This window comes from Geotrypetes seraphini, chromosome 15 (assembly GCF_902459505.1).
Source record: "Geotrypetes seraphini chromosome 15, aGeoSer1.1, whole genome shotgun sequence".
Lineage (NCBI taxonomy): Eukaryota > Metazoa > Chordata > Amphibia > Gymnophiona > Dermophiidae > Geotrypetes > Geotrypetes seraphini.
In genome coordinates this window covers 60,770,577-60,788,030 of record NC_047098.1, presented here as the reverse complement: position 1 = coordinate 60,788,030, position 17,454 = coordinate 60,770,577, and the positions used below count along the sequence as shown (strand labels likewise).

The following is a 17,454-nucleotide window of genomic DNA, read 5'->3' as shown; positions in this document are numbered from 1 at the left end:
CTCTGTTTTAAAGTTTTCTACGGTCTAACCCCTAAATACATCACTGACCGATTCTCCTTCTCAGCCAACAAACACAAGAGAAGCTCCCACTTGCACTTCGTTTCTCCCCCGGTTAGAGGATGCAAACTAAAAAAACACCATGAGCATCTTCTCTCACATCAAGCAGCTCTATGGGGTAAAGACCTAGAACAACTCCTATTGCCCACCACTTATGAGGTATTCAGGAAACGCCTCAAAACCCACCTATTCCCGAAAGACCTAGACAGCTGACCCACTTCCCTCTTTCCCCTCTCTTGCCCTTTCTCCCAATTGTTCCCCACATCCCTTAAGTTAATTCAACTTGTACGTCAACTCAACTTGTACCCCACTAATCTTTTGTAAACCGCATAGAACTTAACGGTATTGCGGTATATAAACTGTTATTATTATTATTATAATGTACATACACAATATTAAAAAGAAGACAAAGTAAAAACAGGTACATAATAAAAAAACACCTATATTAAAATGAATATACATACAATCCTCATGAAAGCTTCACAATGTGGATAGTAAAAATTATAAAGAATTCATCAATTTTAACTGGGGTAACCAAAAGAAAGCATCTACGAATAGCTGCGTCTTTAGTAATCTTCACAACAGTTTCATATCTGACCCACCAAGGAGTTCCGTAACTTAACTCCTGCGCAACAGAAAGTCCTTTAACCAGTCTCAACAAGTCTTGGATTCACGGACGTCGTCAGTAAAGCTAAACTCTCAGAACACAAAGATCCTTTTGGTGTAAAACTGAGGATATTACTTTTAAGGAATTCTGGAATATTTCCATACAGAAATTGATGACAAATCGTCACTGCTTTATATTGGACTCTGAAGGGAGTGCTTAGGGGTGGCGCTAGATTTCAGTTGCAATTCTGCAAGAACCTTAGGCGCCAGAAATGTAGGCCTGCAAATCCCTAGCCTACATTTCTGGCGCTTAGGGTCCTTAGTAGCTGCAATTCTGTAAGCAGCGCCTGCCTGGGGCTGACAAGCAGCAAGTGTCACTTACATAAGCAGTCCCATAATGTACAGAATACTGTAGGTTATGCGCATCCCTACTGCATTTACACCAGGTCTATACATTGTGCATGCTTTTTATAGAATTGCGCTAAGCACCGTTATAATTGGCATCGTTTGTTTAGGCATTATATAATCAGGTCCTTATGGGGAAATTCTAAAAATGACGCCTAAAAGTTAAATGATGAGTAGTGCGGTGCTATGCGCATTTCTATAAAAGTTAGGCCCCTTTTATAGAATCTTGGCCCTAAATGAGTGCAGCTAATTCCAAAACAGGTGCCCACGTGAAGAACGCGCCCACCACCTGCCCCCTAACCACGCCTACTTTCTGGTAGGTGCCTTGGGCTAGGTATCTACCATAAAGTGGTAAGCGCCCACCAAGCCAGGCGCCTACCATCCAATTAAGTGCAATTAATGTCAATTACACCTTAATTGCCAATTCTTGATGCCAATTACATAATTAAGATATGCGCCTAGATTGGCTAGGCATCCAACTCTAGATGTCATTTATAGAATCGGGGCCTTAGTACATAAATGTGAGGGGGCTGTACTTATGTGTTAGGCCTAAGGCCAGGGCATGGCATATGTGGATGAATCCGTGAATCTCCATTTCTGTTTCAATTCTTGGTTTTTTTTAACTCCCTGTATCTGTAACAATTTTCACTTTGTTTTAATGAGAGCAAGTTGTTTCAGCTTGCATCCTGTGCTGTTCCATGTCTTGCCGAGGAAGGGTTCTCATGGTACTGTGATAAGGGAGGGTTTCAGCAGCGGTTAACATTCCAGCCGCGAGAGCTGGGAGATAAGAAAGACACCTGTTGGTTTACTGCAGAATCAGCAGTGTGTGAGACGCGGCGAGAAAAAGTATATAAAAGGCAACCCTGGGACTTTGTTCTTTGAATCCAGCTGCAGCAAAGGGAAGTCCCGTGAACTGTACTGACCTCAGGTCTGACCCAGTGAGGTCCATCATGCCCAGCAGTCCGCTCACGCGGCGGTCCAACAGGTCCAGGACCTCTATCTATACTCCTCTATCCCCTTTTCCAGCAGGAAATTGTCCAATCCTTTCTTGAACCCCAGTACCGTACTCTGCCCTATTACGTCCTCTGGAAGCGCATTCCAGGTGTCCACCACACGTTGGGTAAAGAAGAACTTCCTAGCATTTGTTTTGAATCTGTCCCCTTTCAACTTTTCCGAATGCCCTCTTGTTCTTTTATTTTTTGAGAGTTTGAAGAATCTGTCTCTCTCTACTCTCTCTATGCCCTTCATGATCTTGTAAGTCTCCATCATATCCCCTCTGTCTTCTCTTCTCCAGGGAAAAGAGTCCCAGTTTCTCCAATCTTTCTCTATCTATCTCTCTCTATTTCTATTTCTGTCTCTCTCCCTTTCTCTCTCTCTCTATTTCTCTCTGTCTCCCTTCCTTTCTCTCTCTCTTTCTGTCTATGCCCTTCATGATCTTGTAAGTCTCTATCATGTCCCCTCTAAGTCTCCTCTTCTCCAGGGAAAAGAGACCCAGTTTCTCCAATCTCTCAGCGTATGAAAGGTATTCCATACCTTTTATCGGATGTGTCGCTCTCCTCTGAACCCTCTCGAGGAGCGCCATATCCTTCTTAAGGTACGGCGACCAATATTGAAACAGAAACAGATTATATATATATATAAATCTGTTTCTGTTCCTATTTCATATATATATTCTGTTTCATCTGGTGTTTATGCAATAAAATATCATATTACTCCGATACTTTCTTTGGATGTTACTATTGAACACCTTTGTTAGATACATACGTGGCATTACATTATGTGAGTCACTTTCTATCTCTCCTTGACACCCAGATTTATTTTATTTATTTAATTCAATTTCTATCTCTCCAGGGAGCTCAGAACAGGTTACAAGCCAACATTCACAGATGCCATTATAGAATTGGCACTCAGCAATGGGGCATCGAAAACAGCGTGCCAATTTACAGAATAGCCCCCACAGTGTCTAACTGAAAATCTGACTATATCTACATCTTCTGCACTCCACCTAGGAACAGTATAAATCACACCACAAATTATATGACTGTAATCTCATTTCACAACACAAGATACAGACCCACAGAAAATTTTTAAAAGGACTGGAGAGGAAATAGAGCAACCCAGAAAAGAGGGTACACTAGCAGGATTTACCTCATAATTGCTGAGCATAATGGTGCTGGAATCATTTCTGGGGAAAAAAAGAGCAAAATTAGAGATAATGCAAAGCAATAACTAAGCAGTGTGAATGTTTTGCTTTTGTATTAATTCTCCACTCCACAGTTTCTGTGTTCTCTCTTCCCCATCCATAAGAACACAAAAGTTGTCATACTAGGACAGACCAAAGGTCCATTAAGCCCAGTATCCTATTTCTAACAGTGGCCAACCAGGTCACTCAGTAGCATGATGGACTCAATGGATCTTCTGGCATCAGAGGAATAGCTTCTGGGTCAGCTGTAGGAACCACTGCCCTTGGCCTTTTGAAGACTGTGAGTTCAGCTGCACTGAATAATGAAGGCAGGAGACAATACTTTTATGCCTGAAGCTGGACACAGAGGCAGGTACACTGACGTCATCAGAGCAGGCAGCATCCCCCCCCCAAAAAAAAAAACTCTCTGGGCCCGAGACACGTATCTACTTGGCCTACCCTTTAGGTCAGGTAGGCAATTCCAGTCGAGAGCCAGAGCCAGGTTAGGTTTTCAGGATATCCACAATAAATATGCATGAGCTAGATTTGCATCTCAAGGAGGCAGTGCATGCAAATCCATCTCATACATATTCATGGTGGAGATCCTGAAAACCTGACCTGGCTCCGGCTCCCGAGGACCGGAATTGCCTAGTGCCTACCCCTGGTTCAGTGAATATATGTGAAGGAGATCCAGGAGGAGTCCGTTGTGCTGCTACTGGCTACTCAGCAGCTGGTTCCAACTTCGTAACCGGCCGGTGTTAAGTCCATTGGAGAGTGCTTTGCTTTATTTCTACTTTTTAGTCTCTACATGTGTATGCGCTTTGCATTTGTTAATTACCCCGCTTCAAGTAGGGACATCCTTGACGCTGAACCGCTGCCGTAATGCACTCGTTGAAAATGGCGCCAGGTTGTAAAGGAGCGGGGAGGGGGAGGAGCAACGCCGCACCAGTAACCGACGTCTTCCGCAAGCGCAGGCGCACTAATGGCCTGCAAGTCTCGCGAGAGGGGAAAAGAGAGCCGTTTGCATCTTGCGCGAGCCGGAGGCGCCGCGTTGTTGTCCCGAGGGTGGTTGGAGCTACCGTGAAGCGGTCGGGGAGGGGAGCCGCCTTCTTTGCTTGGCTGTTGCCTGCTCTAGAGGGAGGGGGACAATGTTCTTAGATGAAGCGAATGGGAGGTGAGTGGTTTAGTAGGACAGCAAGAAGCAGATGCAACGATATTAGTGCCCTAAATCTTCAGTCCGCAAGGCTGGCCCAAAAGTAAGGTTTTCAGGGATATCCCAAACCAATAGGCGTGAAAGAGATTTATAGGCCTGGAATGCAAATCTCTCATTCGTGTAAATTAGGGATATCCCTGAAACCTTACTTTTTGGCAGCTGTCCTTAGGAAAACCTTTAAATCTTGTGCATCACTACTATTTAACACTTCTGTAGCGCTGAAGAGCGTACGTGGCGCTGTACATTTTAACATTACTACTATTTAACACTTCTGTAGCGCTGAAGAGCGTACGTGGCGCTGTACGTTTTGACATTACTACTATTTAACACTTCTGTAGCGCTGAAGAGCGTATGCGGCGCTGTACATTTTGACATTACTACTATTTAACACTTCTGTAGTGCTGAAGAGCATACGCGGCGCTGTACATTTTGACATTACTACTATTTAACACTTCTGTAGCGCTGAAGAGCGTACGTGGCGCTGTACGTTTTGACATTACTACTATTTAACACTTCTGTAGCGCTGAAGAGCATACGCGGCGCTGTACATTTTGACATTACTACTATTTAACACCTCTATAGCGCTGAAGAGCGTATGTGGCGCTGTACGTTTTAACATTACTACTATTTAACACTTCTATAGCGCTGAAGAGCGTACGTGGCACTGTACTTTTTGACATTACTACTATTTAACACTTCTATAGCGCTGAAGAGCGTACGCGGCACTGTACTTTTTGACATTACTACTATTTAACACTTCTATAGCGCTGAAGAGCGTATGTGGCGCTGTACGTTTTAACATTACCAATAGGCGTGAAAGAGATTTATAGGCCTGGAATGCAAATCTCTCATTCGTGTAAATTAGGGATATCCCTGAAATCTTACTTTTTGGCAGCTGTCCTTAGGAAAACCTTTAAATCTTGTGCATCACTACTATTTAACACTTCTGTAGCGCTGAAGAGCGTACGCGGCGCTGTACATTTTAACATTACTACTATTTAACACTTCTGTAGCGCTGAAGAGCGTACGCGGCACTGTACTTTTTGACATTACTACTATTTAACACTTCTATAGCGCTGAAGAGCGTATGTGGCGCTGTACGTTTTAACATTATTACTATTTAACACTTCTATAGCGCTGAAGAGCGTATGTGGCGCTGTACATTTTGATGTTTAATAGACTAGGTCCTTGCTCTCCTTCCCCCATACATCCCACTACCCCCCTGAGACTCTTCCCCAACCCTTCCCTTATTTGTTAAGTCCTTGCAGCCAGCAGGAGAAAGAATGCTTAATATGGCACCATCCTCCTCTGCTGTGTGGGATTAACCTCACAATATGAGCCACAAGGTTAAGGGATCTTGCAGTTCATGTTGTGAGACTGACCCCGAAGAGAAATCTGTGCAATTAAGTGACCTCCTTCCTGTTAGCTAGGGAGTCTGAATGGAGGGATTTTAAAATATTTTCTTGCTTACATATGTGGCCCTCAGAATTGTAGCCTTCAAAGTGACTTCCAAGCATGCCGTAATGGAGATCCTGGCTTAAACATCAGGCAAGATTAGGCAGTTACCTAGGACAGCAGTTTCCTGGGGACAGTAACTATGAAAGTTATACTTTTATTAAATACTAATTATGCATTTTTATAGGATTGCTGTGAGAATATAGTGCAGGGGTGTCCAACCTTTTGGCTTCGCTGGACCGCATTGGCTGAAAAAAATGTTCCTGGGGCCACACAAACACGCAAACGCTGCAGCAAGACAGAGGAAGGAGCCGGAAAGACGGTAAATACCCGGGGGCAGCAGAGGAAAACAATGCATCGCCCTTGACCGGGGCCACATAAAATACTTCCGCAAGTTGGACACCCCTGATATAGTGCTTGTTTAGTTTAATTATCAAACTCTTGGAGAAAGGCCCAGAAATTTAGTTGAAGGGAGTGCAACGCTAAAAGTTCACCTAGGGTGTCTAATACTCTTACCCCAGGTACAAAGTAAGTACTTGTATATAATATGTAAATTGCTTTTGATTGTAACCACAGAAATGCAGTATATAAAATCCTAGCCCCTCTCCCTTTTCTTTATGAGTGGATGGAGAGTGGGTGTGGAGCAGGAAGGAAGATCAGGTGAGGTGGAAGGATAAAAAAGGTCAGATGGTGTGGAGAGTGTGATTTACTGACACAAATTCAAACATAAAACATCCACCAAACACTATCATGCACATCCTCTATGCCTCACAGCTTCCTCTCCGCATATATAGCCATCGATCCAATGAGGACCTGTAAGACATATACATGAATCTGTAAAATGCTCTTGAAGTTGTCATGAATATTTTAACAAAGAATGTTTTGTTGTGTATATTTCCATTTGTGTAATGTAATGAATTTTGAAACAATTATGTTGGGTATAATGTACTGTATTTTCCTTTAATGAAGGATATGTCATTCTTAATGCTGTGCTTGAGAGCTCCATGCACCCCTGAGCTTGCTTTTCTTTTGTCACCTGTAGCAGCCACTATCTGCACCACTAATTTAACCCCTTCCTCCAACTTCATTAACTATTGCTGCTGTTGCTATTGAATTCATCCTCCCACTCAACTGATCTGTCACTGAAGAGCTGTGACTCCCAGAGAAAGAGAGAGATGCCAAGAGCTAAAGGAGGTAGAAAAAGGAAAAAAGCACAGGGTTTGGGGATTTGGGGGGAAGTGTTATATTTGGGCTGCCAAGCCTCTGTTGTTTTGTGTGTGTATTGGGGGGGGGCTTATGACAAGGTTGCTGGGCTCCCCATTGTTTGTCCTTGTTGGGATGAGGTGTTATGTGGGAGCCTTGAGCTCCCTGGTTGTTGTCTTTGTAGGGTAATGGAAGGCTTCTACCTCTTAGGTGAGTGCCAGAAATCAACTTGTCAATTTATTTCTTGATCTTTGCATTATTGTGATGTTTGAGTATTACTACTAGAGCAGTGGTTGTCAACTCAGCCCTTGGGACATATCTATTTAGGTTTTTAGGATATCCACAATAAATACGCATGAGAGAGATCTGCAATCAGTGGAAGTAATGCATGCAAATTTATAACATATGGTTGTGTCAGAGGAGAAGCTTCCGCCTGCAGACGCACGCAACTTCAGGCTTGAACAAATTATACATTAAAGTAAAATGCAGCACGAAAGTAAGGGGGAGGGAGGGAGATAGATGCGGCCGGTAGGTAGGATGGAGAGAGGGGGCTGTGCGCGATCGGTGACTGCGCACGTTCCCTCCCTTAACTGTGGAGACAAGGTCATTTACAGCTTCACGGGGCGGTGGATGGCCTTCTCCCCGTACCCACACTGAGCACTCCCCCCCCCCCACTGTTTTGGCAAATTACCTGCAGCTACCGGCGGTTAGCCACTGGTAACAGTCATCATGTCATTTTCTATTTCTGGGTCGTACCCATAAACCCAGTGATCACTGTGCTGAAGAAGTTGGGATCACTGTTCAGTCTCCAACATGTCCTGTGCGATCTCCAAATGGAGTTGCTTCTGCTCGATCGTTAGCAGCTTTGGCATGAACTTCGCTGAAATTCTCCTGAAACCCAAATCCTCAGTCAAAATGGAATGAACGGATCCAATGCTGATGCCCACCTGCAAGTTCTCTGATCGTGATTCGACAATCCTGCATCACCAGGGTCCTCACCTGGTCAATGACGATCTCATTTCTGGATGTTAAGGGCCTACCAGAACGTGCTTCACTCTCCACTGATGTGCGGCCATCTCTCAAGCAGTTGTACCACTCCTTTATCTGTGTGATGCCCATTGCTTCATCCCCAAAGACCTGTTGAATCTTGCAGATTGTTTCCACTTGGGAATCGCCAAGCTTTACACAAAACTTAATGCAGTAGCATTGTTCAACTTTTTCTGTCAATTTGTCAAAAACAAAAATCTGACGGCGCTCACTTACACTTCCTCACTCATCGGCGGTCTGCTGGCAACTGACAGCTTCTGAAGGCGGGAAAAAATTCAAGCATGCACATTAGGGTCACCTACATACATGCACCAAATCACGCCTCCCTAGCATTATTTGTTTACGTAAAAAAAATTAAGGTCTGATACTTTTTGAATGGTCCTCATATTACCTGAGTTTGTCTTCCAAGCCCCTTCCCTTACCTTGTTTAAAAGCAGACCGAAAACTCACCTTTTTGATATAGCCTTAAATCCATAACCCCATTCTCCACTGCCCATCAACCTAGCCAGCGATTAACCATTCTCCTTAATTGTATCCATGGCATCCTATTTGTTTGTCTTGTCTGTTTAGTTTGTAAGCTCCAAGCAGGGACTGTCTTCTTCATGACTACAGAGCTGCATGCATCTGGTAGCGCTATAGAAATAATTAATAGTAGTAAAAGATATAAAATGCAAGTCAAAATAAATCTTTCAACTATCAAATAGCAAAAGTATGGAACTCATTTCCCATCAAAATTCGCATAAGCACAGTATGCACACTTTTGCAAAAACCTAAAAACATGTTTGTTTTTTTTAAGAAATCCCTAGAAGGGGTCCTAACAAATCAAGTCACTTGGAACAAAGTTGTTCAGCTGCTGGTTTTGATATACTCACCTCAGACTACATGTATAATTTGTTAACAATTTTATAACTTATTTAACATGTATAACTATTTGTAACATGTTTCAACTCTATACAGAATTCTATGTAGCAATAACCTGCCTGTAACCCGCCTAAAACTCTAATTAATATGGATTCGACGGGATATAAGATTGCACATAACAATAACATTAACTCTGAAATTTGTTGCCAGAGAATGTGGTGAAACCAGTTAATTTAACTGGGTTTTGAAAAGGTTTGGATAATTTCCTAAAAGAGAAGTCCATAAGCCATTATTAAGATGGACTTGGGAAAATCTATTTCTCATTTCTAGGATAAGCAGCATAAAATCTGTTTTTCTGTTTTGGGATCTTGCCGTGTACTTGTGACCTGTATTGGCCACTGTTGGAAACAGAATACTGGGTTTGATGTCCCAGTACAGCAATGCTTATGTTCCTATGTTCATAGTTATGGTTGTAGTATACAATCTAAAAACTGAAAAGAAAAGAACTCCATTAGTTTAAAGGACAGCATAAAACAATGAAGATACAGCCCATTCTCGTTATTCGTGTTAGCATGGTTTCCAGAAACGTTTGCTAACCATGAAATTGCAAATAACGAAACATTGCACCTATGGGAAAATAGAGGTCATGTTCCAGCAGTCCATTATGCATGGAATTCATTGCCGGAAAATGTGGTGAAGTCAGCATGGCTGGGTTTAAAAAAGGTTTTGATAATTTCCTAAAAGAGAAGTCCATAGGCATTGAGATGGTTTGCGGAAATCCACTACTTATTCCTAGGTTAAGCAGAATAGAATCTGTTTTACTACTTGGGATTCAGCTGGGTACTTGGGACCTAGGTTGGCCATTGTTGGAAACAGGAATACTGGGCTTGATGGACCTTTGGTCTGTCCCAGTATGGCAATTTTTATGTTCATAGATGCTGGATCCAGGAGCAGAATGGAGTGATGGAGAGATGCCTGGCACTGGGAATGAGGGAAGAAAGTGGGAGAAATGCTGAACCATGGGGGAGGTGCAGGAGAGAAGAAAGAAGGAGATGTCAGGCTACAAGGATGGAGAGGGAAGGAAGAAGGAGCAGATGCTGGGCTATAAGGATGGAAGAAGGAAGATGCTGAGAATGGTAGAACTCTGAGGGGGAGGAGAAGGTAGCAAGGAAACGGATGAAAAGATAGATACAGAGGGTAGAAATATGGTAATGAGGTATGTTGAAGATTAAAGGGAATGGAAGAACGGAGATGGAGAATGGGAGAGAAGATAGAAATTTGATAGCTGAAAAGTAAAAAAGAGAAGGGTAAGAGATAGAAAAGAGCTAAAAAGGAATGCTCAATATGTCAGAGGCAGGTTAATGAGGGAATAGACAGGAGAGAGGAGAAAAGACAAATTAGCAGCCGTTTGAAAGAGAATTAGCAGACAGGAAAGCAGAAAAGAGAAACTGGAACCAACATGATGGGAAAAAATAAAACATCCAGACAACAAAGCTAGAAGAAAATGTTTTAAATGGAATATGGATAATAATTAGCAAAAATATTGTCTAAATTTTGACAAATAAATTTGCAGAATTTGCTAATTTTGTGTGCAGAATTTTGAAATTTCTTGCCCAGAATTCTGCCAAGAGTAACTATTACAGTAAGCAATTAGTCTGCTCATCAAACAATGAGGTACAGTAACACTGTTAAATTGCACACAACAGTGCTGGAAAATGCATAATGTATGGTACAGTATTGTACTACCACAGTAAGCAATTAGTCTGCCATCAACCATTGCAATGCACTATGGTTTTCTCACCATTAGAAGTACAGTAATATTGTTAAACCAAAAAACTGCACACAGTGCTGAAAAATAAGTACAGCAATGTACTGTACAGTATCACACAACCATAGTAAGCAATTGGCATCCATTATACAAATAAATATTCACAGGAGATTTATTTATCTATTCAATTTTCTATACCGTTCTCCCAGAAGAGCTCAGAACAGTTTACATGAGTTTATTCAGGTACTCAAGCATTTTTCCCTGTCTGTCCCAGTGTACTCACAATCTGTCTAGTGTACCTGGGGCAATGGGGGGATTAAGTGACTTTCCCAGGGTCACAAGGAGCAGCGTGGATTTGAACCCACAACCCCAGGGTGCTGAGGCTAAAGCTTTAACCACTGCGCCACTTTCTTCCAGTGTCGATTAATACTATAAACGCCAGTCAAACTATTTTTAAACAGAAAGGTTTCTGAATCAGCTGCTGTTATTTATTCTTTTTTCTCTTTTATTCTTTTAAATAAATATAAACATTTATATATGAGTGCTCAGTACCCAGTCTCCTGCATGGAAGTCACAGTGAGGTTATAAAGGGACCATCATTGTGCCCATGAGTCCTTTAGGTGATTATTATATTTTCCAAATCAGAGCCATCTCACCACTTTCTCATTTAAATCTTATCTTAGAATGGTAAACAGCGCACTTAACTTATACTGTAGTTGAAGTTGGCTCTCTGTGTTGTTTCCATGTGACTCCGCAGGATTCCACCACCGTATTTGTGCTGTATCGTGCAATCACTATGGTGTCTATCTCATAAAAATGTGGTCACTCTTGTGTATGTCACCTCTACTCAGTCCTGAGTTTCGCCACTGAGGCTTCTTCAGGAGGGACAATAGCTACAATGTGGACCAAACACACTCACACAGGAGAAACCCTCTGCAATGACGGGAGGAGCCATGGTAGCCATTTTACAAAGCCACAATAGTGATTCTCTTGTGACAAATGCACCAAAACTTGAATGGGCTTTGGTGCATTTACCACCCTGGGACATGCTACTGGGCTTTCAGAAAGAGACCCTTAGTGTGCTCACCATTAGAACAAAACAGTTCAGAGGTACTATGGGATGCTAGAGTGCAGACTGGGAAATGGACATATATAAAGAGATGGTATACTACGATTATGAAAACATTGCTTAAGAAAAACCAGCTTTACAGAAATACAGTACAAGTGTACAGTTACTGTACTGTATCAGTCAAGGTGAACGTCTGTAAAATCAACCACTGGACAGGGAGAGGCTTGCAGCTCTAGAATGGCACTCGAAGACAAAGACATCAACGCTGATAGGTTGGTCTCAGCCTGATCAATTTCTGGTGCATGAGTTGAGGCTGACGGGTCAACTTCTGACACATCAACAGACATGCAGTTCAAGAATGACTATCTGTAGAAGATGGAGATGTCGGTGTTTCTAGGTCAACTTCAGCTTGATCAACCTTTGGCGCATGAGTCTCGCAACTCGACTGAATATATGTGCCTATAAGGCTATCAGAACATTTTCTTGTAGTGACTTTGTAGGCAGCTATGATTATATTCTAGAGTGGGGAGGGAGAGACATGAGGATCTAAGGCAGGGGTGTCCAACTTTTTGGCTTTCCTGGGCCGCATTGGCCGGAAAAAAATTTTCTGGGGCTGCACAAATGCGCAAACATTGCAGCAAGACAGAGGAGGGAGCCGGCAAGACGGTAAACACCCAGGAGCAGCAGAGGAAAACACTGCATTGCCCTCGACCGGGGCCATACAAAATACTTCACGGGGCCACATGCGGCCCTTGGGCTGCAGGTTGGACACCCCTGATCTAAGGAGTCATGCCTTGAATGTTTTAAGCTACCCCCATTTTTATGTTTATAGTCAAAGAAAATATGGCCATTTGTATGTGTGTTTTGAAAAATAATGCTTGTATAAAGTAGTTTGAAAAAGCAAAGAATATAAGATTACAAAATGCAGAAATGAAAAATAATGGCAAGTTCTGGTAACATTTTTCTTTGTCTCCCCCTCCCCCCCTTGCAAACATATCCAGAAGGAATTGCGACTGTAGGTTTTGAAATGATTGCTTACTCGCTGTCACCCACTCTCTGCCAATGCTTTCTTTGTGGCTCTGTCCTTGGAATTGCTCTTTGTTGGCACGGCACACTTATTCAAAACTTCAATGCTTTCTATATGCTGTATTGTGTTTTATATTTATGGGTGTTTGGCAGAATGGCCTTTCAGTTTTGCTAGGTATTCATTCATAGAACACATCAGCACTGAGAAAGTGCCTGCACACAACCAGCATTTTCAAAAGGTGTAAGTGATCCCAAGTCGAATTCCAACAGCTCTTCCTTTCTTCAGGGGCTAATGACACCCTTGACAGGTAAGATTGCAGGACAAGTGGGTTTGCGGGGAGCAGTCAGTTATTTGTTAATTCAGACCCTTTAGTGTGGATGCTGGTATTTTTAGAGAGATCCAGGAAAAAAACCTAAAGAATAGTCATGTTTTACAAAGATTAGAAACATACCAAGCTGCAGTTCTCTAAGGAACATGAGGCTAGGCTGCTTTACTGTCTTTTCTCTATAGACTGGAAAAGATAAAATTGTTTTAGATAGATAAAAAAAAAAGCAGTCGTGCAGTCTCTTACAACATGCATGGAACTGGGCACTGAACACTGTGAATGTCCTGTGCTGCAGATCGACTCTGGACCTTGATTTCTCCAGATGTTGCAAGGGGAGAGGAAAAGGCATTGACCCTGAAATTCAACATCAGGAGCTTCCATGATTGGCCAGTGGAAAAGAGGCAGGGCTGAGGGGACAAGTGTAGCTAGCTGGCTTCAAAAGCCTGATCTCTGAACTGCCAGGGCAGACAGAAGGAAGGTGGCTGTATCAGGTGGGTAATTTTTCTTTACAGAAACTAGGTTGAGTCTGCTGATGGCCTGCACCTCCATTCCTGCTTGGAGAGGGAAGAGGCAACATGTTCAAAAAGATTACAGGTTGGCAACCTGATATCAGCCCTCCCCACCACCTCCCGCAAAAAAAAAATGCCACTGTATGAGTATAGGAAGAGTGGTGTCATTCTGGCAGGTTATTTTATCTTCCATGTGACTGCTGTGCTACTGAAGAATTCTGGCAAGATCTGGTTGAAAGGAAAAAGATTTGCCTGAAATGAAAATGTAGATTCTGGTAGCAAATTAGCTGATTTAAGAACTGGAGGACATAACAGAGGACGAGGAAAGCAGGGAGGAGCCTGAAGTAGGGACAACAAAATAGTTGGGATTTTGGTGATGTGAGCAAAGTAAAAAGCCAAATTAAATACAAAGAATTGGTGCACAACCATTGATCCGCTTTGTATGGAATGGAGGAGTGGCTTGATGGTTAGTGCACTGGGCTGCGAACCTGGGGAGCCTAGTACAGACTCAGACTGTAACCTTTCCAGGGTCAAAAAAAATACCTTGGGCTCCTATCAAGCCGCGCTAGCAGTTTAACGCACGCTAAACCGCCAGCCGCGCTGCTACCGCCTCCTCTTGAGCAGGCGGTAGTTTTTGGCCAGCATGATGAAAAGTCGCGCGTGTTAACCCCACTAGCGCGGCTTGATAAAAGGAGCCCCCTACTGTACCTGAACGTATACAGCAGTGTTTCCCAAATTGGTCCTGGAGTACCCCTTGCCTGTCAGAGTTTCAAGAAATCCTCAATGAATATGCATGAAATTGATTTGAGTACACTCCATTATATGCAAATCTTTTTCATGCATATTCACTGTGGATATCCTGAAAACCTGACTGGCAAGGGAGTACACCCGGATCAGCTTGGGAAACACTGGCATGCACTACTTCAAAAGCTTTTGGATTTGCAGGTGGTACTTAAGAATCTTTGGTGATGGAGAAGGATTTTAGACGTGCCATGGACAGACAGAAGGACTAACAAATCGATTCTGGGGGAGATCAAACCGGGTATGTCACTCGAAGCCCAAATGATGACGTTACGACTGTCTTATTTTGGTCACATCATCAGAAGAGAGAGCTCACTGGAGAAGGACATCATGTTTGGGAAGATCGAAGGAACTAGGCGAAGAGGGTGACCTGCAATCAGACGGTTGGACACGTTGAAAACAGCCATGGGGGTGACTCTGAAGGACCTTTTCTGGACTAGCACAAAACTGATTTCTTTTTAAGATATGCAATTCATCAAATCTCTAGGTTCGAGCACGAGTCGATGGCTTTTAACAACATAAGAAACTAACTAAGGAGCCCTTTTACGAAGCCGCGTTAGTGATTTAACGCAGGTAATAGCGCACTAATTTGCCGGCCGTGCTAGCCGCTACTGCCTCCTCTTGAGCAGGTGGTAGTTTTTCGGCTAGCACGGGAGTTAGCGCGCGCTAAAAAGTTGCGTGCAATAAAGCCACTAACGCGGCTTCGTAAAAGGAGCCCTAAAAGTTTGATGCACTAATGAACACTAATGTGTGTTAAATTCTACATGTCCTATTATATACTGCTGGACCACGTGGCACTTGCACATGCTAGGCTTTTGTAGAAGGGGATCCTAAATTTAAATAAATATCCAAGATAGCGAGTGATGAGGTTTTAGAAAAGAAGGATTTATTAAATATGCCTTAAATACAAATGGGTCCTTTTTACTAAGCTGTGTTAAAAATAGGCCTTAGTGTGACCTTACAAGGGTCTTTTCTTTTTTAAAAAATCTTTATTCATTTTTAAATCAAACAATAAGTGCATAAAAATATATCATAAAAATAATTTCAATATAGCACTATATTATCTAGCACATGAAATATAATAGTGTAAAACTCTCCCCTCCCCCCCTTCATCCATTCTCAATTAAAATAGAATATGCAATATTATACAACATATTATAACATCTTGTTATAATCCACCCTCCCCCCTTGAGTGTGTTAGATAAAACTAAGAAAGAAAAGGAACAGAAAAGAAATGCCTATTCATCACAATATTTTTCCAATGGCCCCCATATCTTATAAAGTTATATGTCCCTTTTTGTACTGCTATTACTCTTTCCATCTTAAAAATATGGCACAACGACTTCCACCAGAATGTATAATTAAGAAAACCCCCAATTTTCAACATTTTTTCCATTAATAATTTGCACTAATGTTCCTTTTAGTGAATATAAAACCACACCGATGGACCTTATCTTCATTCAAATATACACTACATAAGAATTGCCGCTGCTGGGTCAGACCAGTGGTCCATCATGCCCAGCAGTCTGCTCACGCGGCAGCCCTCTGATCAAAGGCCGGCACCCTAACCGAGACTAGCCCTACCAGCACCCAGCGGGAGCTTGTCTATCTTTGTCTTGAATCCCTGGAGGGTGTTTTCCCCTATAACAGCCTCCGGAAGAGCATTCCAGCTTTCTACCACTCTCAAGAGCAAGTTTCCAATTTAACATAGTAAATGATGACAGATAAAAAACCTGAACGGTCCATCCAGTCTGCCCATTAAGAAATACATGATTAGATTAACTTACAACCAAATTATTTGAGAGAGCTCGCAAATGAAGTGAAACAGGCAGCTCCATTAGCATAAGTTCCCTGCTCCTTTCAAGTTGAATATATAATTATTGAGTGGGGGAAAATTATATGTGAACCATACTACAGAAATGCAATGATTTATATGTTAGGGGATGGAGGTTTTTTAACGGACAAAATTCTGTAAGATGGGTTTGTTCTTTGTTTATATACTGTGGTCTTTTTCCTCCTCTTTCATTCAAATGAGGTTATATTCACCCTCATTCCAAGTTGGTAGTTTCCCATTAGTGAACAGTCATTTTTAAAAATTATTGCCTGGGCACTAAGGGCCATATTCTATAAAGGATGCCTTTATTAGGCGCCCTATTTTCGACTTCCTAGTGACGCCTAAGTTCAGGATCTGCACTTTTTTTTAATTGGCTTATATCGGTCTGGTAATTGACCATGCTGGTTTTCAGCCAATCAAAAAAAGAAAGTTTAAACAATTTAAGAGTGTGGAGCTGAATTCTTAGGATGCCTAAGTGGAGGCGACCTCCAATGCCTCAGGACATCTAATGATGCTTATCTGAAAAAGTAGGCGTGGTTAGGGGGCGGATAATGCAGGTGGTTGAGTTAGGCGCTGCCAAATTAGGCAAGTGAAAAGTTGGCCTAAAGGAGGGATGCCTATGTCTAGAACGCCTGGCAACACCTAAGTCCATTTAGGTGCCACTAGGGGCTCCTTTTACAAAGGTGCGCTAGCGTTATTAGTGCACACTACCCGAAAAACTACTGCCTGCTCAAGAGGAGGTGGTAGCGGCATTTTAGCTTGCGCTATTCCGCGCGTTAAGGCCCTAACGCACCTTTGTAAAAGGAGCCCTATAAATAGCACCTAAAGGTTGATTGACAACTGTGCCCAGTGGTGCCTAAAATGTAGGTGCCGTTTATAGAATCCAGGCCTACTGTCTCTTGTTTTGTAGGCAGGGGTAGGGGACTCCGGTCCTCGAGAGCCGTATTCCAGTCGGGTTTTCAGGATTTCCCCAATGAATATGCATTGAAAGCAGTGCATGCAAATAGATCTCGTGCATATTCATTGGGGAAATCCTGAAAACCCGACTGGAATACGGCTCTCGAGGACCGGAGTTCCCTACCCCTGCAGTAA

At 42.6% G+C, this 17,454-nt stretch overlaps 2 protein-coding genes across 5 annotated transcripts in view; one reads left to right on the top strand and one right to left on the bottom strand.

Moving 5' to 3' along the window:
• Nucleotides 1-4,208, bottom strand: part of CRCP (CGRP receptor component) — a 31,776-nt gene extending 27,568 nt beyond the window's left edge. Inside the window, exons 1-2 of one of the 2 annotated variants that reach the window (XM_033922810.1) lie at nucleotides 4,089-4,208; nucleotides 3,217-3,253 (exon numbers count right to left, since the gene is read on the bottom strand). In XM_033922810.1, coding sequence (XP_033778701.1) covers nucleotides 3,217-3,253; nucleotides 4,089-4,108 — 57 coding nt within the window. In that variant the 5' untranslated portion in view covers nucleotides 4,109-4,208. Of the gene's footprint in view, nucleotides 1-3,216; nucleotides 3,254-3,909; nucleotides 3,929-4,088 lie in introns of those variants that run through there. The other variant, XM_033922811.1, reaches the window with a different exon arrangement.
• Nucleotides 4,209-4,262: 54 nt separating this feature from the next.
• Nucleotides 4,263-17,454, top strand: part of ASL (argininosuccinate lyase) — a 64,827-nt gene continuing 51,635 nt past the window's right edge. Inside the window, exons 1-2 of one of the 3 annotated variants that reach the window (XM_033922477.1) lie at nucleotides 4,263-4,424; nucleotides 6,106-6,240. The gene's annotated coding sequence lies outside the window, so the exon portion shown is untranslated. Of the gene's footprint in view, nucleotides 4,425-6,105; nucleotides 6,241-13,673; nucleotides 13,710-17,454 lie in introns of those variants that run through there. The other 2 variants (XM_033922476.1, XM_033922478.1) reach the window with 2 other exon arrangements.